The 26014-nt window shown below is 43.2% G+C and overlaps 1 protein-coding gene across 6 annotated transcripts in view; it reads left to right on the top strand.

Moving 5' to 3' along the window:
- LOC132215226 (aldo-keto reductase family 1 member C3-like) overlaps positions 1-25311 on the top strand; it is a 28823-nt gene extending 3512 nt beyond the window's left edge. Inside the window, exons 1-10 of one of the 6 annotated variants that reach the window (XM_059663073.1) lie at positions 1887-2089; positions 10233-10330; positions 12734-12901; positions 15152-15268; positions 16282-16359; positions 17255-17377; positions 19375-19484; positions 21619-21784; positions 22346-22428; positions 25073-25311. In XM_059663073.1, the coding sequence (XP_059519056.1) occupies positions 10244-10330; positions 12734-12901; positions 15152-15268; positions 16282-16359; positions 17255-17377; positions 19375-19484; positions 21619-21784; positions 22346-22428; positions 25073-25115 (975 nt within the window). In that variant the 5' untranslated portion in view covers positions 1887-2089; positions 10233-10243 and the 3' untranslated portion in view covers positions 25116-25311. Of the gene's footprint in view, positions 1-1885; positions 2090-10208; positions 10331-12733; positions 12902-15151; positions 15269-16281; positions 16360-17254; positions 17378-19374; positions 19485-21618; positions 21785-22345; positions 22429-25072 lie in introns of those variants that run through there. The other 5 variants (XM_059663063.1, XM_059663081.1, XM_059663111.1 and 2 more) reach the window with 5 other exon arrangements.
- The last annotated feature ends 703 nt before the right edge of the window (positions 25312-26014 follow it).

Below are 26014 nucleotides of genomic sequence, written 5' to 3'. Positions count from 1 at the left end.
CTTTGTAATAAGTTCTGAGGTCCAGTAAAGAAAGTCTCCTTCACAAATTTTCTCTCCTCATTGATATTTTTATATGCAATTTGTATCTAATTTAAAAAATTCTCTTGGAATTGTAAGTAGAATTGCTTGGAAGTGTATATTATTTTATAAGAATTTAAATTCTAACGTACTATCCAAAAATTGACATACATTTTCACTTATTCAGATATTATTTTATGCCTTCAATGATATTCTATAGTTTCTTTTCCCTATAGAAGCTGTATAATTTTTGTGAAATTGATTCCTAAGTATTTTGAATTTTTTATCATTAGAAAAAAAAGGTGATATTTTACCTGTTTCCATTTTGAAGAACTTTGTCACAATTTTTGTGAATTTGTCTTGTATCCAGTCAATGACAACAAGTTCTAGTATATGCAAGTGTTGTTTTTTTTCCTAGAATTGTTTGTGTTTTCTAGTTGTGTCAACATTTCCAAGGTTTCACTAAATTGCTCTTTTTTGGCCCTCTTCCTGCCAATGGAAGTCACAGCCGTTCCTGTACATACACTTTCTAAGTGCTGGGCTTATCCTGTTTCCTGCTTAAATAAACAGAGAAGTACATAGCTCTATTTTATACCTGATATTAATATAGAAGAAAAATTACTCATATACATTTACCTTCCCTATTAAAATCAGTGAGAAATTAAATGTATTTTATTTTTGTTCATCCTTTTTTAAATAAAGCATACACATTTTAACTGTCTTTTCCTAAACTCATCTTAAATTTTTTTTTTCAGTATAATTGTGAACTCATGGCTTTTCACAGACTCAACTTTTTCCAATTAACAAGGCAGCATGACTTGCATTTTCCAGTTGTCAGGGCTTGTCTGGCAGGATTCCCTCAGTAGATGCCTTTGTTTTTTCAGAGTTGTTCTGGCAGCCACTGGGATCGGCCTTGGTTTCTGGCAACAATATTTAGTTCTGTCTTGAATTTCCTGATGCGAGATAAAAATAGTTGCTCCCTAAGAAGATAGATTTCTTTTTTCTTTTTCATCTCATATTTAACATTTATTTACTAAGGCCTGCCTGTTGGGTACTATGGTGAGCAAAGAAAATGAAACTGGGTGCTTCCAAAATGGTTGTTAAACTGTCAAATCATGTCTTGATGTGCTATCCTTTCTAACTCCAGCTGCAGTGTACTTAACTGATTTTTCTGAAATACCATTTTGTTGTCCTCTGGCGAGCTTTCAGTGGTCCCTCATCATCTACATATTGTCCAGACTGCTTCCATCTCTTCATCTCCCCCTCCCTAGCACTGGGCAGGGATTCCTAAAGGTCTGGTGCTTCGTTCTGCAGCCTCGGGGAGTTGCACCAGGCACTGCTCCCAGCCACCCTTTCAGAGCCTGCTCTGCCGCAGTGGGATTTCTTTTAGAATGAAATAGGATTAGGGACCAACTTCTGGTCACCGGTATTGCCTATAAAAATTGCTGATGGGTAAATGTGCCCCTAGATACCATTTGCCTCCTTTAGGAGAGACGGAGCTAGAAACATTATTTTAAAGGTATGACTTCACATAATTTTTTTCAATTTAATATATTTTGTCTCTTACAGTCTGACATATTGTCAACTACTAGTATTTTCTACTATGTCAATAGTGACTTTATTTTAAGGAAGTTGTTTAAAGGAAATTAAAAGAAAATGGAGGCATCAGCCAGCATATAGGAACTCAGGTTTGAAGAATGTTGAGTATAAGTATTGAGGGGGAATTGCAGAGGGAAGGAATCAAGCTAGCAGCTTGTATTGATGAGTGCAAAATACCAAAAGTCATTTCAAATTGCACAAGCCCTGGTGTTATTGGTGCCACTCGCCTAGGTGACTTTGTGCCAGCTCAAAGTTCTCAGAAGCATTTCTAAATCAGCAAGACAGAGAAGGAAGCAGACCTAGGCAGGGGGGCCAAGATCAGATGCCCAGCGAGAGGCCAGAAAAGGCCTGAACAGAGTTCAGTGGCAAACAAGCTGAGAAGATGGCATTTTAGGAATCTAAACACAGAGAGGCTGGGCACATGCTGAGAAGTTCATTGCGGCAAATTGTGCAATAAAGCCTGCAAGTTCAGGTAATTTTAAAATAAATTGTAATATGTTTTTTCAAAAGTAATATATTTTCACTTAGAAATCTTAAAAATTGGCTTATGGATAAGAGAACAAAATCACAATGAAGCAAGTATTATAGAAACTGTCAACATTTTGGAGTTTCACACTCCTTGTATTCATTGTTTACATAGTTAAATCTGCTTCATTCACATCTCTGTACTCCATACTTTTATGTAATTAACAATTTAATAATTTTCCATTTAATTATAAAATCTGCATAAACATCATTTGTATGCATTAGTTTTACTCTTTGTACATTATTCTATCATTATGCTATAATATATTATCCATGCATTATAATTGCTGTACTGAATCGTAGTGATTTTTAAGTCCTTGGTCATTAAACTACTCTCCAGCTTTCTCTATTACTAGTAATACTACAATAAACATCTATTTTAAAAAGTTAGATAGTTTAATTAGGATAGAATTGTAGAAATTAGATTGTTTTTGTATCAAAGGTATGCTATATTTTGAACTCTTTTCTGGCATTACCAAATCAATTTCTCCAAAGGCTGTGCCTCAGTGTTTACACTCTGATCAACAGAACAAGAAAATTCCTGTCTCATTGAATCTGTAACAGTCTTGGAATATCTCATTTAAGAATGTCTGAACAGATTGATGAAATTAATACTTCATTTTTTGCACAGAAACATGATCTTTATTGAGGTATAATTGACATAAAACATTAGTTCAGGTATACAGCATAGTGATTAAATATTTGTACATATTGTTAAACAATCCTCACAATAAGTGTAGTTAACATACATTTAATGCATATTTCATATATGCAAGTGAGGTTGAATAAATTTAATAGTAATTTAGAGTCCTTTTTCGGGGAGTGGGGGTATATCTTAATGCACCAAATCAGGCATGAGAAGGAAGGGATTTGAAAGATTAAAACAGAGCTAGTTAGAATCCAGAAATTAATCTAACAACATTTATCAGCCCCTTTTAATGAAATCTCCTCTAATTATTAGGGATAATGCATGGTGGAAAGGAATTTGACAACCCCAATGCATTTATATTATTCTAACATGGTCTTAGAATGATTAAATTTTAATTATTTTCTCCGTAAGCTATTTAATGAAGTTCTAACCCTGGGCCCACCTACATTTCTAAGTTTAAATTAATAAATTAAAAGGGCAATTGAAATCCAGGCATAATTTGCCTCACAATGTGATGCAACAGGAAGTGAAACACCCATTTAAAGAGTATTTGTGAAAACTAGATTAAAACAATCTAATCAAGCATTTAAAGCCAATATTAATTTATAGGAAATTCAAGGGATGGAGAGAGAACTTCAGGAAAACCACAAATGAACCAATAAGACAAATCCAGAATGTGGAATTGAGGAAGGACAGTAAGAAGCTGGGAAAATTCCAGGGCAAGTGGAATGGGGTAACTGAAACAAAATAATTAAACAAGGCCAAACAATTTGAGCAATACAGCCAGCTAACAAATCACAAGGTCTTATCTTCCCTCACCAAGGACACTCAGGAGCAAATGATTTACACATTCCAAACTTTGCCAGGGCAGACCCACGTCAACGTCCCTCTTCAACGACATTTATCTTTAGAGATGAAACTGATCAGAGAATGAGCCTGACCCCTCTGAAAAACTAATTTTGGTGAATCAATATATTGAAGAAAACTAATGAATATTCTGTTAAAACAACCCCCAACCCCAGACCCTCTCCTAGGATTCCTACCTATAAAAGAGAGATAGAAGCCTCCAGACAAAGAACCCAGTGTGGCCTCTCTCTGGAGCAGGCCCACACTTTTTTCTTGGGCATGAACTTTTTACTCTGGAGTTTGCTTTAAAGTGCACCAGCAAAACAAAAGTGGGAAGGAGATGGAATAATATTGGTAAAATGCTGATAAATGTTGAAGCAGGGTGATGGGTACATGGATGGAGATTCACTATGTTATTCTCCATTTTGCATATGTTTTAAAATGTTTTATAATAAAATATGAAACTAAGCATAAAATAGCAATAGAAAATCACTTCTGGAATGGCAGAATGAAGACCTCCAAAATGTGATCCCCACAGGAGCAATGAGTGCAATGGATAAAATAGTCAAAACCTATTTTTAAAACTCCTTCTAGCTGGTTTGACTCAGTGGATAGTGCGTCAGCTTGGACACTGAAGGGTCCCGGGTTCGATTCTGGTCAAGGGCACATACCTCGGTTACAAGCTCCCCGCCCTGGTGGGGGCATGCAGGAAGCAATCAATCCATGTGTATCTCTCACATCAGTGTTTCTCTCTGCCTCTCCCTTACACTCTCTCTAAAAATCAATGGAAAAAATATCTTCGGGTGAGGATTAAAAACAAAACAAAAACTATAAATTAACCAAAGTAAAAATCCAAGGAGTACTCATTCAAGAAAAATCACTGAACATTATTAAGAAGAGTGAGTTTTGTGGCATTTTAACTTGCCCTATGCTCATCATTCTATCTCCAGCTCATGAAATTCTCCAGGACTTCCCAAAGAACTAGCAGTTCCTCACCATGAGCTCTGATGAATCTGCCACAGTCTAGACACCCAGGGTAGACAGAGATGGTGGCATGGGCTAGAAGATACCATAGATTCTTCCCTCTGCTGCGCACAGAGAAAGATGATACAAAGCCAAAGCTCTCAGCTCCCCCTGGGGAAGAACAGAATTGATCTATGCATCCTGTTCCATCTTCTCTGTGGCTGACCAGAGAACTAGCATCTTCCTCACCAGTCTTGAAATTCTGATGGATTTAGCATAGTTGAAATAACAATATTGTATGTAAGCTCCAAGGTTATCACACACACGCACACACACAATACCTATAGAAGTTATACAAAAGAAAAAGAATTCAAAGGATATCCACTAAAAAAAAAATCAACAAAACATGAGGAAGACATCAAGAGAGGAAAAGACAGATGCCTGAAACTAATACAAAATAACAATAAATGTAATCTGTAATTGAAATATATTTTTTAAAAAAGGAATGAAAGATGAAAGAACAAGATTAACGGAAGACAACTATCAAAGTGATATAGTAGAATCTTCCCTATCAGTAATTACTTTAAATGTAAATGGTTAAACTCTCCAATCAAAAGACAAAGTGACTAATTGAATTAAAACAAACAAACAAACAACAAACAATACCAAGACTTAACTATATGCTGTCTATAAAAGAATCATGTTAGATTCCAGAATCGTGTTAGAACACAGAGCACACATAGGCTGAAAGTTAAGGGAGAGAAAAAGTGTGCAAATAGTAACCAAAAGAGAACAAGAGTGGTTATACATATCAGTCAAAATAGACTTTAAATAAAAAACTATCCCAAGAGACAGAGAGGAGCATTATAAAACAATAAAAGGACCAATCCATTAGGAAGGCATAACAATTATATATATACTAGGGGCCCGGTGCACGAAATTCGTGCACTGGGTGGCGGGGGTGGGGGGAGTGTCCCTCAGCCCAGCCTGCCCCCTCTCACATACTGGGAGCCCTCAGGCATTGACCCCCATCACCCTCCAATTGCAGGATCGGTCCCTTGCCCAGGCCTGATGCCTCGGCCAGAGGCGTAGACCCCCATCACACTCTGATCGCCTGATCGGCCCCTTGCCCAGGCCTGACGCCTCCGCCAGAGGTGTCAGGCTTGGACAGGGGACCCCCATCTCCCCCCGATCACTGGCTCTGGCCCCCGCCCAGGCCTGAGGCCTCTGGCCCAGGAATCATGCCTGGGCAGGGGACCCCCATCTCCCTCTGATCGCTTGCTCCACCCCCCGCCCAAGCCTGACGCCTCTGACCCAGGCTTCAGGCCTGGGCAAGGGGACCATCATATCCCCCCAATCCCAGGCTCAGCCCCCCACCCAGGCCTGATGCCTCGGCCAGAGGAGTTGACCCTCATCACCCTCCGATCACCAATCACCAGATCGGCCCCTTGACCAGGCCTGAGGCCTCCTGCAGAGGTGTCAGGCCTGGGCAGGGGACCCCCAGCTCCCCGCGGTTGCAGGCTCCGCCCCTGCCCAGGCCTAACGCCTCTGGCTGAGGCATCTGGCCCGGGCAGCGGGGACCCACAGCTGCAGCGGCCCGGCGATCGTGGGCTTCGCTTTAGGCCCAGGCAAGGGACCCCTAGCTCCTGGGACTGCCAGCTTCGACCGTGCCCAGCTTCCATCGCTGGCTCCACCCCTACTTCCTGCTATCACTGGCCAGGGCGGAAAAGGCACCTGATTCTCCGATCATGGCTGGGGGGCAGGGCAAAGGCGGCCCCAGGGCCGCCTTTGCCCTGCCCCCCAGCTCTTAGCTCCCCCCTGGGTTTCCGATCACTGTCAGTGGCAGGGGGCTTCTTCCTGTTTTCCCTTTTGCCTCCCTGCATTGTGCCTACATATGCAAATTAACCGCCATCTTGTTGGCAGTTAACTGCCAATCTTAGTTGGCAGTTAACTGCCAATCTTAGTTGGCAGTTAACTGCCAATCTTAGTTGGCAGTTACCTGCCAATCTTAGTTGGCAGTTAATTTGCATATAGCCCTGATTAGCCAATGAAAAGGGTATCGTCGTACGCCAATTACCATTTTTCTCTTTTATTAGTATAGATACACTAGAGGCCTGGTGCACAAAAATTTGTGCACTTGGGAGGCTCCCTCAGCCCGGCCTGTGCCCTCTTGCAGTCTGGGACCCCTCGGGGGATGTCCACTTGCCAGTGGGGAGCAGGCCTAAGCTGCAGTCAGACATCCTTAGCACTGCTGAGGAGGTGGGAGAGGCTCCTGCCACCACCACTGTGCTGGCAGCCATCAGCCTAGCTTGTGGCAGAGCAGAGCTCTCCCTGTGGGAGCACACTAACCACCAGGGGGAAGCTCCTGCATTGAGCATCTGCCCTCTGGTGGTCAATGTGTGTCATAGTGACCAGTCATTCCCAGTCGTTCTGCTGTTAGGGTCAATTTGCATATTACCCTTTTATTATATAGGATAAGGCCTGGTGCATGGGTGAGGGCCAGTTGGTTTGCCCTGAAGGGTGTCCCGGATCAGGGTGGGGGTCCTGCTGGGGTGCCTGGCCAGCCTGGGTGAGGGGCTGAGGGCCGTTTTCAATCTGGCCACACCCTCTTCAGAATGGGAGTCCCCACTGAGGTGCCTGGCCAGCCTGGGTGAGGGGCTAATGGCTTTTTACAGGCTGGCCAAACCCCCAGCGGGGACCCTCACCTCATGGGGGTGTGGCCAGCATGGGTGAAGGGCTGAGGGCTGTTTTCAGGCTGGCCACACCCCCTTCAGGGTGAAGATCCCTACTGGGGTGCCTGGCCAGCCTGGGTGAGGGCCTGATGTCTATTTGCAGGCTGTCCAAGCCCCCCAGCAGGGACCCTCACCCCATGGGGGTGTGACCAGCCTTGGTGAGAGGCTGAGGGTCGTTTCCAGGCTGTCCACGCTCCCCAGTGACCCAAGCTCCCAGCCTCTCCTTTTTTTCTTTACTTTTTTTCTGGGATTTATTTATCTTCTATAATTGAAACTTCGTAGCCTTGAGCGGAGCCCAGGGTCAGCCAGGGCAGGCGGGAAGCTTGGCTTCCTCCATTGCCAGGGGCAACCCAAGCCTCCTGCTCTCTCCAGCTCCATGGCTGGTGCCAGCTTAGTTGGGTAAATTTGCATACTCACTCCTGATTGGCTGGTGGGCGTGGCATGTGGACATGACTTGAGCATAGTGGAAGGACGATTAATTTGCATGTTTCTCTTTTATTATATAGGACTAGACTAGAGGCCTGGTGCATGTAATTCATGCACTGGGGGTGGGGAGTCCCTCAGCCCAGCCTGCCCCCTCTCACAATCCGGGAGCCCTCAGGGGAGCGGGCCTAACCTGCAGTCTGGCCTCCCTCTGCAGTAGGTGACCAGGTTGATCAGGGGAGGGTGCCACCCCCATCACCCAGCTGCTGCTGCCACTGCTGGCCACTGCAGCCACCAAGGTGTTTTCATCAACATGGACTCCAGTCTCTTCACCATGGAAAAATTACAATTTTTTTTTAGGCATTTTCAAGATGTCTCTTTCATAAGATATGACATTTCTTTCTTTCTTTCTTTCTTTTTAATCCTCACCTGAGGATATTTTTCCATTGATTTTTAAAGAACGTGGAAGAGAGAGGGAAAGACAGAGAGAAACATCAATGTGAGAAGGACACTTCAATTGGTTGCCTCCTGCATGAGCCCTGACCTGGGCCCCAGCCAGCGAGGAGCCTGAAACCTAGGTACATGCCCTTGATCAGAATCGAACTCTGACCCTGTGGTCGGCAGGCTGAGGCTCTATCCACTGAGCCAAACTAGCTAGGGCAGGATATGACATTTCTTAGTCCCTGACCTTTGTTTTTTCCTCCAGGAGTAAGGTGAAAAACCCTAGATCACCTTCTTGGATTCTTATTACCCAAATTACCAAGAACACTGCGAGTGGCGTAGAGGGAGCTTAGCCAATGAGCGGTCAGAAAAGGTGTTTCCTCTGCAGCTCATGCACAGAGGGCCCCCTGTGGGTATGTCTGCTGGGGGTCTGTTCCCAGAGCCATGCTGCGGCCACTCAAAGCAGGCCCCCACCCCTGTGTGTGTCCCCTGGGGTCGGGGCGTGCTCCGAGCCACGCTGGTCATGACTGTTAAGGCTTAGAGCTGGTGTCCATTACGGTGTCCTGGAAAAATTTGCATATTACCTCTTTACATATATATAGATAATGACCCAACACCAAAATACCTAAATATACAAAGCAAATGTAGGAGAACTGAGAGAAGATAAAGATAGTATCTGTATCTGGAACAAGACAAGGACGCCCACTCTTGCCAATTCTATTCAATATAGTAATGGAAGTCTTAAAGCAAGAAAAAGAAATAAAAGTAATCTAAATCAACAATCATTTGTGTTTTTATACACTAACAGCAAACTGTCTGAAAAAGAAATTGGGAAAACAATCACATTTATAATAGCACCAAAAAGAATAAATTGTTTAGGAATAAGTTTAACTAAGGAAGTGAAAATCCTGTATACTAAAAACTACAAAACGATGAAAGAAATTGAAGACACAAATAGATGGAAAGCTTCATGTACTGGAAGAACTGGAAGTGTATGTCCACAGAAAAACTTGTACATGAATGTGTATAGAAGTATTATTCATAACAGGCAAAAAGTAGAAAAAGCCAAATGTTCATCAACTGATGAATGAATAAACAAAATGTGGTATATCCATACAAAGGGATGATATCTATGTATATAAAGCGAAGCGGCCAGAATGACGGCACAACTGGAACGACCAGAACCACCAGTCGCTATGATGTGCACTGGGGAGGCCAAACAGCCCAATCAGGGCCCCGATTGGACCCCTCAACTGCCTGTGGCCCCTCCCCCTGCCTGGCTCCCTCCACAATCAGCCCCCACAACTCTGATCAGGACCAGGGCTGGCTGGCCAACCCCAGATCAGGGCTCCTCCACCTGGCCAGCCCCGCCCCTGATAGGCCCCCACCCATCCCAATCAAGGGTGGGGCCGGTTGGCAAACCTCCCTCAGCCCCTTCCCCTGGCTGGCCCCGCCCCTGATTGGCCCCACCCACCCTGATTGGGGTGGGGCTGGCCAGCCAACCTCTTGTGTCCCCTCCCCGCCACTGGCTGGTTTGATTGACCCCCACTGGGGAGGGCCGAATTCATGCACCGAGCCTCTAGGTTAGCTGTAAAAAGGAATGAAGTACTCTTAAGTGAAGTATAACATGGCTAGGCCTTAACATGCTAAGTGAAAAAAGGTAACCACAAAATGCTACAAAGTGTATGAATACATTTACATATAATTTCCAAAATAGACAAATCTATAAAGACAGGAAGTAGTTGCCAGGGGTTGGAGGGAGAGAGAAATGGGAATTGTTTCTAATGAGTGTGAGGTATCTTTGGGGATGATAAAATTGCTCCAAAGTTGTATAGTGGTAGCAATTCTATGAATACACTAAAAGTTATTAATTATTAATTATTAATTATTAAAAGTTGCCGAATTGTGTAATTAAAAAGGGGTGATTTTATGATATGTGACTTTTATTTCATTAAAGCTGTTAAAAATAGCAATTGTACTTTTTTTCTCTCTCCAAATGACTTTTAATAAAGAAAATCTGTTTGTTTAACCAAGAGAGTGAAAGGAGATGCGTGCAATGAGACACTTTTCTGTGAAGCTGAATGATGGGCACTCCATGCCTGTTCTGGGATTTGGCACCTCAGCTCCTGCTAAGGTAATCATAGTGGCCTTGGCGATGGAGGGGCAGCAGATAGGCTCCTGATCAGAACTAGTCACTGCTTGAATTTGGGGAATTCTTCATTGGTAGGACGCTTTCTCTCCAGGTTAGGTTATTTTGTGCAGTAAGTCAGTGCTTTTCAAATTTTAATAAGCATAAAATATTTAAGGATCTTGTTAGGAATGCAGATTTAGATGCTCTACCCACAAAGTTTCTGATTGAATAGACCCTTGAGAAGGCTCAAAGTTCATATTTCTAATGAGCTACGAAGCGATTCTGCTGCTGTTTGTCCAAAGATCTCAGAGTGGCACTATCAAGGGAGATGAAGGGTGTCACCTTTCCGTAGTTCAGGGGTGGGTAAGTCTGTTTCTGTTATTCTCACCTACTGTCCAGTTGTAGCCATTTCACAGGATATTGGAATAAATGGAGCCTAGTTATCATGTTACCATAGGTCAGAGACTTCACAGTAAGCTTGCTTGTGATGAAGTTTCTCTATAATTTCTAATATCCAAGTTGCCCCGTCCTTCACTACACAGAATACTGAAAGAAATCTCAGTGACAAAAAGACCTGGAGGAAGAGAGACAAAATTCATGTTAGAGTTTTGGTGGTCTGGGTGGAAATAGTCTCTTAAGGCCAGTTTGTTAGTACTGTGTCAAGGGGACCACCAAGTGGCACTTGGAAATTCTCTCTCTTTTCAGAAGACTATTTTTATTTATTTTAAAATTGAATTTATTGGTGTGACATCTATATATATAAAAGCCAAGTGACCAGAATGCAGGAGTGACTGGAACAACCAGTCGCTATTATGCAGACTGTGGCCAGCCAACCGGCCCAATCAGGAGGTGGCCCCTCTCCCCGGCCTCCCTTGATCAAGGGCGGGGCCAGCTGGCCAACCTCCTGCTTCCCCTGCCCCTGGCTTGCCTGGCCTGATTGGCCCCAATTGGGGCGGGCCAGCTGGACCCCACCCATGCACAAATTCGTGCACCAGACCTCTAGTTGGTTAATAAAATTATACAGGTTTCAGATATACAATTCTACACTACATCATCTGTATATTGTATTGTGTGTTCACCACTCCAAGTCAAGTCTCAGTCCATCACAATTTATCCCCTCCTTACCCATATCTACCCCCCTTCCCTCTGGAAATCACCAAATTGTCTGTGTCCATGAGTCTTTTTTTTTTCTTTGCTTAATCCCTTTATTCTTCCCACTCAGCCCCCAACCCCTCCCCTCTGACAGCTGTCAGTCTCTACTCTGTATCCATGAGTCTGTCCCCATTTCTTAGTTTATTTTATTCATTAGATTCTACATATAAGTGAAATCATATGGTACTTATCTTTCTCTGACTGGCTTATTTCACTTAGCGTAATACTTTCCAGGTCTATCAAACACCTTGCATGTTTCTGGTTCAAGTACTACAACCTTACAAGAACTCAGCTTCAGTGTTTCCTGGTGAGGTTTATGGTGGTTTTGGGAAAGTTGTAGGATAGTTTCTCGAGTGTGAGAGCCATGTGGTGTGAATGTTGAGGACTGCAGCAAGACACTGGCATGTGTTGCTTTTCCTTTGATTTGGCTCTTCAATCTAAGCATAGCTAGTTAATCTCCATGGAAATAATTAACTCATCAGGAGTTGAAAATTTTAAACTGTACCCCAGACCTTTTCATTACAAAGTGAGGTAGAAGCGGGTAATGGAGAGGGAATAATTACAGATAATTTAAAAGGTTCAGCCTGGTGGGCCAGGAGAAAAGTATGCAGCTATGAAAAATAACAAAGCTGTGAATCAAAAATGATCACCAAAAAATAATTATGAGGTATTTTTGAGTGAAAAAGGAGTTTATTTTCTTTTACATTTTTTTCCTACCTCAGATGTTGTTTGACGTGTTTCTTCAAGTTTACATAGATAAATCACTAATGTAGTCCACCTAAAGTTAGATCTTCATTACACTGATAGATAATTTTTAGCATTGGATTTCTGGGATGGAACCAACTTAATAACTTCTTATAAAGTGAATTAATTTAGGAATGTAAATATAAAGATTGTGTAAATCTATAGATCACATAGAGAGTATAAATGCAGAAGCAGGGGGTTAAACACAGCAGTGTGCTAGGGCCAGATCATGGCTCACAAGATTCGCTTGTGAGCATCTTTCCCCCATATTGGTAGCTTGAAATTAGCCATGGGGGGAGTATTTGCACCATAGAAATTATCAAATACTAGAAATCAAGACTTTTCTTTAGTCAGTTGTTAAACATTTATCACGTTATAAGTCAACACTTAGCTTTGTCACCTCTAGCTTCTAGACCTTAGAAAAGCAAGAGGTTCTGTCAACTAGCTCTGCTCATGGAATTGGTCATGTGTTTTTCAATAAGTGAGTCTTTATTTTTTATGCTCTTCTAGGTTGCTAAGAGTAAGGTGGAAGAATCCCTTGAGAGAGCAATTGATGTAGGCTATCGTCATATTGATTCAGCTTACATGTACCAAAATGAAGAAGAAATTGGGAGGGCCATCCGGAAGAAAATTGCCAATGGCACTGTGAAGAGAGATGACATATTCTGCACTTCAAAGGTGCTCTGTAGTGTTGCATATGAATCTTAGGGAAGTTCATTCTTAGCTGAATAATTTCTTGGCAATCCTCTCATTGGTTTCATTTTGACTCACTCTCAGAATATGGAAGACTGATTAGGAACATGCTGGGTGGGAATGTGAGTTCTCTTCAGACTTCCTATATTTGAATCTTACTCAATGTGTGACCTTGAACTTAAACTTACTTAAACTCCATGCCTCAGCTTCCCAAGTTGTAAAATAAAAATATTATTTATGTCACAGAATTTTTATAGGTGTTATATAAGTACATATAAAGCTTTTAGAAAAACATTATATATATATGTATATATATACACACACACATATGTACACATATATACTTATACATATATATACATATATATATGTGTATATGTATATATATATACTAGTGCCCTAGTGCACAGATTCATGCACATTGAAAAAAAATTAATTAGAAGATGGCTGGAGGGGCGGGACTGGACACGCCCTGGAGCCAACCTCCCACGGTCCCTCCCCAGTGGCCAGCCACACCTGGGGCGGCGCTGCAGCTCAAAGGGCATCTGTGGAGTGAGCAGGGTCCCTCTGGCAGGTGGGGCCCCTCATCCTGGCCTACGGGGATCAGGCCAAAACCAGCTCTCTGACATCCCCCAGAAGTCCCAGATTGTGAGAGGGCAGTTCTTGGATGATGCACCTTGGAATCGGGCTCCCTCTTCTCTGGTTCTGGGGTGCAGCACCCGAGAACCACACTGTTAAGTCACCACAGCTTGGCAGCTCCTGCATTGAGCATCTGCCCCTGGTGGTCAGTGCACATCATAGCTACTCATCAGAAGATCAGATAGTTGCTTAGAATCTACATATATAAAAGCCTAAGTGACCATTACGACTGGACGACCAGCTGGTAGCTATGATGTGCACTGACCACCAGGGGGCAGACGCTCAACACAGGAGCTGCCCCCTGGTGGTCAGTGTGTTCCCACAGCCAACCTCCCGCAGCCAGCCAGCCAACCACCCATGGTCCCTCCCCCTAGCCAGCCTGGATTGGCCCTGATTGCTGGCCAGGTCAAGGGGCTCCACCCATGCACGAATTCATGCACCGGGCCTCTAGTTGTGTATATATACCATATACAAATATACACAACTAGAGGCCGGGTGCACGAAATTCGTGCATTGGGGGGGAGGTAGTCCCTCAGCCCAGTCTGCACCCTCTCCAATCTGGGACCCCTCAGGGGATGTCCGACTGCCCTGTGGGATTGGGCCTGCATGGGCAGTTGGACATCCCTCTCACAATCCAGGACTGTTGCCTCCCAACCGCTCGCCTGCCTGCCTGCCTGCCTGATTGCCCCTAACTGCTTCTGCTTTCCAGCCTGATCACCCCCTAACCACTCCCTGGCCAGCCTGATCAATTACTAACTGCTCCCCTGCTGGCCCAATTGCTCCTAACTGTCCTCCTCTGCAGGCCTGGTCACCCCTAACTGCCCTCCCCTGCAGGGTTGGACCCCCCCAACTCCATCCCCTGCAGGCCTGGTCCCCCCAACTCCCCTTCCCTGCTGGCCATCTTGTGTCCACATGGGGGTGGCCATCTTGTGTGTTGGAGTGATGGTCAATTTGCATATTACTCTTTTATTAGATAGGATATATAACAATATACATATAACTATAACTATAACTAAACTATAACTATAACTATAACTATAACTATAACTATAACTATAACTATAACTATAACTATAACTATATGTATATCCTTACCAGAGGACATGCTTAGAGAGAGGAAAGGAGCGAGAGAGAAAAACAATGATCAGTTGCCTTCTGTACATGTGCTGCGACCAGGAATTGAACCAGGAAACTTTTGGTGTACAGGACAAGGCTCAACGAACTGAGCCACTCCAGCCAGTTTCTCCTAAAGACTCTTTTTTGTTGTTGTTAATTTCTAAAGATTTTTTTTTTTTGGTTGTTGTTAATACTCACCTGAAGATATTTTTCTATTGATTTTTAGAGAGAGTAGAAGGGAAGGGAAGAGACACAGAGAGAGAAACATCATTTGTTGCTTCCCACATGCACCCCAACCAGGGCCAGGATTGAGACCAGGGCCAGGATGAAACCTGCAACCAAGTACATACACTTGAATGGAGTCAAACCCAGGGACCCTTCAGTCCGTTGGCTGGTGTTCTATCCACTGAGCAAAATAGGCTAGAGATGAAAGACTCTTAAAAAAATAATCCCACAACCCTCCTCTTTCAACCATTGCAGCTGTGGGGCACCTTTTTCCGTCCAGAATTGGTCCAAACTGGCCTGGAAGTGTCACTGAAGAAACTTCAGCTGAGCTATGTGGATCTTTTTCTTATTCATTTCCCAGTAGCTTTGAAGGTGAGCAAAAGTTATTTTACTTTGGTTATCAATATAAACATTGTAGCTGAATGCAAGAGAGGAAACAGTTTGTAAAATGAGAAGAAACATACATAATACTTTAAGATTCCCTATTTTTTTGGCTGTAACTATCTCCATCTCAGTTCATTATTTCAGCTCCAGAGAGACAACCCCCATGCTCCTGAATCTGAACCCAATGCCCACCTGTGTCTGGGAATGTCCTGATCTGGAGGTCAGTTGAAGTCCAGGAAATCCAAAGAGGATGAGACTCAGCCCTTGAGAGGCTGACAGGTCGCTCTCTCATCTGACCACCTCCGAGTGGAAAGTGAGGTGGGAGAGCACAGGAGCAAGGAGCTTGCTGAGCCATGCTCCATGCCAAGCTCTCTCTAAAGCAGGGGTGGGCAACCTTTTTGTGAGTGCGTGCCAAAACCAGCAAAATCTCTGATTCAAAATTCTTCTGCGTGCCAGCCCTAATTATTTGAGAACATGTTACGCCTACTTGATATCTCTTAAGGTGTACATATGTGAAGAACCTTGAAGAAATAATAAAATTCATTCGAGCGACAAAAACACAGTATATGATGATGAAAATACATTTATTTTTTAATGTATACATGTTATGTAAAATTATTTATTTATCTAAGATGCACCTACACTGAATTTATCTGAAAAATAAAAAAGTCGATATTAGGAAAAAAATTGTAAATGGAAGATTATAAGAGAGGGTTTCGCGTGCCAGCAAAAGTTATTGGCGTGCCATGTGTGGCACGCATGCCAGGAGTTGCCCACCCCTGCTCTAGAATGATGTCCTGGGGGTCTCAAACTGTCCTTGACACAAACAATATTTATTAAACCTTTAACGGCTAAAAACAATTCTAGGTGTACTTCCTTTCCCTTTATCCTAACCTTAAAATTCCTTTCAAAAATAAGGATAGATTATTCCATTAGTCTCAACAGCTTGGGTAAAGTCAGACATGGCTTTATACACCTTCTCCTTCTTGCCTGTATTCCAGCCTGGGGAGGAGATTTTACCAAAGGACACAGATGGGAAACTCATATTTGATGCCGTGGATCTCTGTACCACCTGGGAGGTGAGTATAGCTGCCTCTGTGGTGAGAGAGGACAGATGAGAATTCAGGAAAGGTAGATCTAGTCCAGGTTTGCCACCTGAGTAGACTCAAGCAAGTTCCTGAAAACCTTCTGCCTCAATTTTCTCAATTCATCCACTTAATAATTCAATTAATACTTACTGAGTGCCTATGACATACTTAGTACTTAGTGCTTCTAAATGCTCAGGCAACATCAGTGAATACCACCAAGGTCTCTGTCCCCATGGGAACTGAGAGTGCAGGGGTTGGGACACAGATAGGCAATTAAACACAGAATGGGTAGGGTAGGGCTTTGAGAAGATGAACTTTGAGCAAAGACTTGCAGGAAGTGAGAAAATTGATTATATGGATATCTGAACAAAGAGTGATTGATACAGGCCAAAAGAAGACCAAGGCAGAATTTTTAAGATGGGAGAGAACCTACCATGTTCCAGAAACAGCAAGAGGACATGTGTGACTAGAACAGAGGGAGTTTGAAGGGCAATAATGGGAAATGGGGTCAGAGAGAAAAGAGGGGGCCACCCTCTTTTTCCCCGTGCTCAGCTGCTCCACTTCCTGCTCTCCTGGGGCTGGTTTTGCCATCATTGAATCAAACTTTACCTGGTGTTCAGCTAAAGATCATCTGGCTCCTTTAGCTCTGTCTTGCCCACTTGCATTCTTTTCTTGCTCTTATGTTCTTACCCATTTTTTTCTATTACTTTTTATTCTCCTCCTTTGGCCAATGATATTTTTTTGATTGACAATTGAACCTTTCAAGACTTTCTCTCCTGCTCTGGCTCATATTCTCTCCCTCCCCCACCCCCTACTCCCACTGTGCTCCCATTAGGCTTCTCTATCCAGTTACACACATGACCTCTAACAATCCCTTCCTCCCCAGGCCCTGGAGAAGTGTAAGGAGGCAGGATTGGTCAAGTCCATTGGCGTGTCCAACTTTAACTGCAAGCAGCTGGAGATGATCCTGAACAAACCAGGACTCAAATACAAGCCTGTATGCAACCAGGTGAGCCCCATCAATGCACTACTGACTTCTCCTTCTTCAGCTTACTTTTTTCTCATGTCCACGAGTTTCCAAGGGCACTCCCTCTAGTGCAGTGGTCCTCAACCTTGGCTGCACGTTAGAATCACCTGGGAATCTTTTTGAAATCCTGATTTCTGGGCCTCATCCTCCGGAAAGTCTGTTTCTTTGTTATTAATGTTGTGGCCTCACCCCCTACCAAGGAAACAGAATTTCCGGAGGATGAGGCCCAGAAATCAGGATTTTTAAAAGATTCCCAGGTGATTCTAATGTGCAGCCAAGGTTGAGGACCACTGCTCTAGTGTATTGTAACTTTGGACATCAGCTGCTTCAAGAGAACAGAATGTGTTTCAAGTTGTTGAAGACAGTTGCCAAGGCCATGTCACTTTACTAAAAACAAAACAAAACAAAACAAAACATGTAAGGGTCAGGTTGGAGTATAATCTACTAGGTGTTATGCGGATTGGTCCTAAAAATTTAGAGCCAACACACTACTGAGTTTTCTTATCTCATAAAAGGTCAACAAAGTTGGAACACTTATTTATGTATACAAGAAAGTGGGTGATTCATCTTTAAGTCTGACAGCTCTTGAGTTTTGTGCATGAGAACCATCGAGCCCCTTGATAGTACGAAATCACTCACAAACAATGTGAATGTACTTAATACTATTGAACTGTACACCTAATAATGGTTTAAGTGGTAAATTTGTTATGTAAATTTTACCACCATACATTTTTTTAATTAAGAAGGCTACCTGTTAAAATAAACTCACTTTAATGAGCAACACATACACCTACTAGTCTTGGAGAATAGTGAAAGAAGCCAGGCGTGTTGAAATGGCCTACACTCCCTGGATTATCTCATCTCCTTTTAAACATCTTCCATGCAAACTGAGAGGATGGCAGGCAATCGATATATTAAATGTCAGTAAGGCTTATTTTTTTCTTATTTTTAGATAAAAATGCAAATGAGGGTTCTAAAAAGTTGTATTTTGTGCCCCTTGGGAGGTTTACTTCCACTTTGAAATCACCAATTACCAGAAAGGAAAAAAAGTTGGTTCTGACTGAGTGGTTGGTGAAAAATTAAGAGAGAAGCTGGATATTTCCTGAGCTCTAAAGGGGGATAGTGTTTGGCCAACTTGAGGCTGATTGGTTGGAGGGCATTTACATGAAGAAGACCCAAGAACACCACCATGGCCTCCAGCCTGAGAGTCGGGGAGATCTGTTCATCTCAGCATCTGAACTCGACTTCCACAAGTGTTACTGGGAAACCCCTGGTTGGGCTCGGGCTGCCTGTTGCTGGGTCCAATAATGAAGACAGGATTGAATCATATAAGGTGTTTATTGAGAAGGCTAGCCAACCAAGAAGACAGGGCACTTACAAGCATCAAATCCTGCCTTCCAGCAAGGTGCAGGGGACAGGATTATAAAGGGGAAGGGTCTGGGGTGAGGAATGCAGCTACGTGCAGGCCTGGGGGTCACAGACGTCAGTTATTATAATTAGTCATCAGGTGATGAGGTGATGTTGATGAGATGATGGTTTGACTCCTGGTGTGTCGGCCTGACCATGCTTATCAGTTCTGCTTGCTGGATTCACAGCTGAATCAGCTCCCCAATCGCTTTGCACAGGCCTTGAAAAGGAAACTTTAAGAAAAACTTAACCCCCTATTCACATAAGTATATGTGTTCTAAGATTTAAAATAGCATGATTACTTTTCAGATTAATTCAGGTGCTCTATCTATTAGATTTAGATCTCCCCTATCCCAAGCACTGAGATCAATATTGTGATGCTATCTCTGGGTAGGTAGTCAGAGTTGAGACTTGGGAAGCTCCAGTGGCACAGCTGTGTGACAAGCCTGTGTTTGTCCATGTAGCTGGTATTCCTAAGTATTTTTGACACCATGCAATACAGCACTGTATGTTCCTTGTAAACTTGGTGTTGGTGGTTCTATAATCCAATGCTTCTGTTTGGTGTTCTACAGGTAGAATGTCACCTGTACTTCAACCAGAGCAAACTGCTGGACTTCTGCAAGTCCAAGGACATTGTCCTCACTGCATATGGTGTCCTGGGCTCTGACCCCGAAAAGGAGTGGTAAAAAAGTTATTCTCTAAAAAGTTATTCTCATCATAGATGCCATTCCTCTTGGAGTCCTCTCTCAAATGTCTGGGGGAAACTAGTAACTCATCTTTGTCAACCCTTTCCCTAGCCTACATTGTGAAGACCATATGCAACATCTATATATATAAAGAGTCAGGGTCCGTAATGTCCACAACGACCGAAGGCTCAACCGAACACCGGAAGTCACCACCAGCCAGGGCAACCCAGCACAGACTGAAGCCAGTGCCAGCACAGTGACCCAGCACTGACTGCTGAGGGGACTGTGGATCAGACCCAGAGAGAGGCCTACAGAGAGAGAGAGACAGGCTCTGATCCGCAGTCTCTGTGGCAGCTGTTGATCAGCCTTTGCCTCTCTCTTTCTCTCTGGGCTTTGCCAGCAGCCGAGCCTCTGTTTCTCTCCCAGCCTCCACGGGGGGAGGGGGAGCTGCTGATCAGCCCTGCCTCTTTGATTGGACCCAGAGATGGGCCCAGAGATGCTGACTGGCATAGAAACCAAGCAATCAGAACCTAATCTGGGTGAACTGCAAAAGCAGAACCTAAGGTGGGGAGTGAGGGGGGGTGGGTTTAAGGGCAACAGCTACTTGGTGTAAGGTGTAAGAAAGCAGTTCAATTTTTTAATGACCAGTTTGGCAGTATAGTGCATATGGCTGGCTATCAGTCCAGATATAGGGGTTATGTAGTTTTGACTGCCAAGAGCATCTCCTCCTGCTGAAGAAGGCTTTTCCACCCCATTTAAGCAATCCTATCCTATATAACCTATCTATACTAATAAAAGCAAAATATGCTAATTAGACTGGGTCGACCGGCCATCTTCTGGATGTCTGACTTCCTTCCAGACAAAGCCATGGTGGTGGGGGCCGAGGCAGAGGCAGTTATGGGCTATCAGGCCAGCAGGGTAGGGCAGTTGGGGGCGAGATCAGGCTGGCAGGGGAAGGCAGTTAGGGGTGATCAGGCAGGCAGGCAGAGGCAGTTAGGGGCAATCAGGCAGGCAGGCAGGTGAGCGTTTAGGAGTCAGAGGTCCCAGATTGCTAGAGGGATGTCCCACAGGGATTGAGCCTAAACCGGCATTTGGACATCCCCCAAGGGGTACCCGATTGGAAAGGGTGCAGGCTGGGCTGAAGGAATCTCCCCCTCCATGCACAAATTTTATGCACTGGGCCACTAGTTTTATATAATAAAAGCCTAATATGCTAAGTGTCCGGTTGTCCAATTGGCCATTCAACCAATCAAAGTGTAATATGCTAATGATATGCTAAGGCCACTCAACTGCTCACTATGACATACACTGACCACCAGGGGGCAGACACCCCCCAACGGTAGGTTAGCTTGCTGCTGGGGTCCAGCCAATCGGGACTGGGCGAGAGGGTCAGACACGCCCTGGAGCCCTCTTGCTCTCCCTCCCCAGCTGGCCAACCTCCTGTGTTCCTCCCTGGCCCAGATTGTGCACCAGTGGGGTCCCTTGGCCTGGCCTGCACCCTCTCACAATCTGGCTGAGGGACCACCCCCCTCCAGAGTGCACAAATTTTGTGCATCGGACCTCTAGTTATTAAATAATAACATTATGAGTAAGATGTTCATAAATTCCAGGGTTGGCTATGAAGAGTGGAAAAAAAAAACAGCCCAAGCCGTAATTCGGGCACTTAATAGTTGAGTCATGCGATATAAGCGACCTCTTCTGAGAGTTTTAGTTTATTTCTTCAAAAGCAATATAAATTATGCACCTTTTAGTGCTGGATGACAGAACTGAGAGAATTAATTGAAAGTATGTTTTTGAAATAGCAAATTCTTATACAATAGGTAGTTATTTTTTATGATGGTGGTTATTGGGTTTTAGTTTGGGTAACCATTTTGTCTTTTTGACTTATTCAAACTTTTACTAAATTTCTCAGAAATGTTTTTAAAAATATACCTGGTTTCCCTTTGTCTTACTTTCTCTTGTTCTTCTTTGGATTTACCAAAAGAAGCAAAACTGGACCTTGAGGTAGCCAGAGGGTAATGAGGAAGATTCTAGAGGACTAGACTCCCCCAGCCCAAATGAGAAGCCCACCCCCGCCCCTGTGAAATGGATATGCAGCCTCAGACTCAGAGCACTCTGCCTCCTTCCCAGGGTTACCAAGAACTACCCAGTTATCCTGGAGGATCCAGTGCTCAATGTCATTGCTGAAAAGCACCAGCGAACCGCAGCTCAGGTGGCCCTGCGTTACCAGCTGCAGCGGGGCTTGGTGGTCCTGGCCAAAAGCTTCACTGAGAAGAGAATCCGAGAGAACTTCCAGGTACAGGGTAGGGTTGAGGGCAGCAGGGACTGACAGTATAGCATTTCCCTAGTATGGTTATTGGTGAGGCTATCAACGTGTACTGGGTCAAATTTGTCTCCTTGTACTCTGTGCATGGAAGAGTTGTATTTAATCATTCTGTCCTCCACCTGCTACAGGATGAGGGGGTGCATGAGGGTTGGAAAGAACACTAAACAGGGTCAGGTTTAGTCTCAATCCTGATTTCTAATCCAAATGCATAGCCCCAGGGCAAATCATCCCTTAATTTCTTCAGCTATAAAATGAAGGAGTTAAGTGAGATGAGGTTTGGGCTCAAATTCCTTTGCTACGTCAGCACAGCCACCCCATAGAAGTCTTTGAGGGTGGTCTGAATTGCCAATCTCAACTATCAGAGTAGAAAATTCTCATGACTTTTGCCAGAGAATGACCCCCAAGTTAATGACAATTATCTCATAAAACCTACATAAATGCCTACTTCATTTGTGTCTGTGTCTGGGGAGATGGAAGGTGGGGAGCAATTGCCTCAGGGAACTTTAATAGTTCTTCTCACATTTCTACTAGGTTTTTGATTTCCAGTTGACACCAGAGGATATGAAAACTCTAGATGGCCTCAACAGGAACCTTCGCTATTTTAAAGACACTTAGTAAGTAGCTTGTTCCATTGCAGACACTGGGGAGCATGACAGGGAAGGAACTCCACTTATTCCCATCCACAAAGGGCAAGGTCTTCTCTCCCCTCCTCCTTTGGGAAACTTGTTGGAAATCCTTTTTCTTGAAGCCTTCAGACCACCTTTTCACGGTTACCCTTGTGTTCCCTCTGTCTTAATGCTACTTAAATTCTAGGGTCAATTTATTAACATCCTTTGCATAGTGCCTCAACTCTTGCCTTCTCTCCCCATCTTACTCACTGATCTAAACAAAACCTGGTTAAGTCCCATCCCTATTCACATCATCAGTTTTTCCCTCCTCACAAGATTATTCCTTAAGGCATTCAAATGTGTGCTCTTAAAAAAAAAAAAATCCTCAGTGGAGCCTACCTCACTTCCCAGGTACCCCAGCTCCACCCACTTCTCCTTTTATAGAAAAACTTCTAGGAACAGGCTATACTTGTGCCTCCAGGGTCTCTCTTCTCCATCTCTTTCGAATCCACACAAATCAGGCATTTGTTCTCCACTTTGCCAACACTATTATCAAGTTAACCACAACCTCGTTTTTTGCTGAAACCAGAGTGGGCCACTCTGTCCTCCAAGAAACACTTGCTTTCTTTGGCTGCTGAGCTTTGCCCTTCCCTCTCTCACCGTCTCATCTCATGGTCTCAAGTCCTTCGCAGGTTTCTCTTCCTCAACTTGACCTCTTAACTTTGGAGTGACCTAAAGCTCAATCCCAGACCTCTTCTCTTTTCTATCTATCTATTACACTCTTCTCTATCTATAGATAGAAATCACCACATCCCTGGTGATTTCATCTAGTCCCATTCTTTCAATGCCATCTAAATAGAGACTCCCCCCAAATTACTTCTAGCCCAGACCTAGGCCCTGGAACAAGAGTTACAGATCCATTTACTCAACTCCACTTGGATGTTTAAGAAGCATCTTAAATTTATCACCAGTGATGGTATTTGCAGGGCTACCCCTTCCCCCCTTTCCACCTCCCCCCCCCTCGTTCATGTTAATATCAAGTCACTACTGGCTTCTCCCTGGCTTCTCTACTTCATCCCCAGAGCCAAGGGTTTACACAGTAGACCTGGTCAGGCACTCCCCCTTGTGGTACCTGGTGGCCTGCCATGTCACTCAGAACAAAGGCCAAATTCCTTACACAACCTACAAGAGCCAACAGGGGGCTCCCTCCCTACATCTCTGGCTCCAGGACCTACTGCTCTCCCCTCTGACTCCAACACAGCTCCAGTGACACGTTGGCTGCTTGTCACATATGCCAAGTCTGTCTCCGGGCCTTTGCACTGGCCCTTTTCTCTGCTAGAATGTTCCTCCTCCAGGGGGCTGGATGTCCAGTTCTCCCCCTCATGAAGTCCTAACTCAGATGTCACCTCTGTAATACCTTTTCTGTCACTTTATCTAAAAATGCACCCCTGTCCAGCACTTTCTTTCCCTCTATCCTGATTTATTTTTCTCTTGGCACCTATCCCTAATTAACATGCCATATAGTTCACTAACCTATTTTTGGTTGTTTTTTGTTGAGCACAGAATGCTAGATCCTTGGGCATGTTTTTATTGTATTTTTAAAATATTTTTATTATTTTCAGAGAGGAAGGGAGAGAGAGATGGAAACATCAATGATGAAGGAGAATCATTGATCAGCTGCCTCCTGCAAGTCCCACAATGGGCACAACCTAGGCATATGGCTGAACTGTGACCTTCTGGTTCATAGGTCGAAGCTCAACCACTGAGCCATGCTGGCTGTGCAAATCCTAGGGCAGGTTTTTAAATAAGCTACTCTTTCCCTGAATAATCAATAAATATTGGTTGAATGAATAGGTAGAAGGGTAAGAGGAAGAGAGAATAGAGGATCAGGTAGTACACCTTAACAATAATCAATAATTATTCAGTGATTTAGCATTTTCTTTCTTTATTTTTAATTGATTTTTAGAGAGAGAGGAAGGGAGAGGGAGAGAGGAAAAAAACATTGATCGGCTGCCTCCTGCATGCTCTCTTTCATGGTTCAAATCCTTGGCTCAGAATTGAACCAGCAGCCTTTGGTACACAGGAAAACACCCAGCCATCTGAGCCATACCAGCTAGGGATGATTTAGCATTTTCTATCTCAAAAATTTTATGTATGTAGAGCTTGCTAACTGGAAGCTCTCTATTGAAGTGACTTATTTTATAATCATTGTATTCATCTTCAGGTCAAGTATATACTTTTCTGAGTGCTTGGAAGAAATTGAACTTGAAATGTTTGTTAACTTCATATATGTAACCAGATTAACATTGTTTTAAAGGAAGGCATAATTCATTTCTTCCCTTTTGGGAGATTAAAATTGCAACACAAAGAGTTTTATCTCCTTAATTTGTAGAATAATATACCTGCAAAAATAGAATATAATAATTTATTTTTGTGTAGGTGCTCAAGAGCAAGTAAGTATATTTGTATTTTATAATATATGTATTACATTAGTACATGGTTATTATAACACTAGTTGGGTTTGCACTTTCCAATAAAGAAAATTATTAATTATTAATTATTAATTTTCATACTTAAGCCAGTTTAAAAGAAACCTCTCTATTCAGCCCAGAAACAGTGACTTGACTAAGGCTCTCCTTTTACCTTTTAGTTTTGCTGATCACCCAGATTATCCATTTAATGATGAATATTGACAACAGTGTCAGAGGGTGCTCCAGATTTTGGTTGATGATTGGAGAACATCAAGGATGAGAAGATGTCTGGTTTATTTTATGCCCCTCAGCCTGACCAGTCACAGTATGGCTTGAGTCCCTGGACCAGGAAATAAAAGTCTCTAAACTTGTTCTTTTCCACCCTGGAATAAATAATGATACAGTTTGAACAACCTAACCTACCACTGCTTTGGCTATTTTGTTTGTTTGTTTTGTTTTGTGTTTCCCTGTGTCACTGAGGTTGAAATGCTGACATCCCAGGAAGTAACCATAGTGGATATGAACTCTCAAAAAAACAAAAACAAAAACAAAAACAAACAAACAAAAAAAAACCCACACAGAAAACTAACCATTTACTATACTTTTAAGTGTTCAAAGTCCACTTTTTTACCTATCTGTAGTTCTTGATTTATTTTCTCTTTTGTTCTATAAGTTTGCCACACCATACAACTTTATGAGACATTTTAAGGAGATCTTAAACTTAACACAAATCCATGAAAGGTCCATATTTCAATTAAAAATTACTCACAATACCAAGAACAAGGGAGATACCAAATTGAATGAAAGATAAACAACAAATTCATGCACCAAGATGACTTAGATATTAGAATAATCTGACAAAGGTTTCAAAGCAGCCACCATACAACTGTTTCATCAAGCAATTACAAATAAAGTTGGGACAAATGAAAAAAGAAAAAAAATTTCAACAAAGAAACTTCAAAGCAAGTTTTACAGCCTGAAGAGAAATGGTGCTGAGGGAAACCAGACACAATGAGGCAGGGACACCAGCGGAATGGTACACACATTTGAAGATGTGCAAGATATTTTCCTCATGGCTGAAATTCTTTACAAGAATACTGACTATTTAAAGGAAAAATAGG

Source organism: Myotis daubentonii, chromosome 1 (genome assembly GCF_963259705.1).
Source record: "Myotis daubentonii chromosome 1, mMyoDau2.1, whole genome shotgun sequence".
NCBI classification, from domain to species: domain Eukaryota; kingdom Metazoa; phylum Chordata; class Mammalia; order Chiroptera; family Vespertilionidae; genus Myotis; species Myotis daubentonii.
This window is presented reverse-complemented; position numbering and strand designations above follow the sequence as displayed.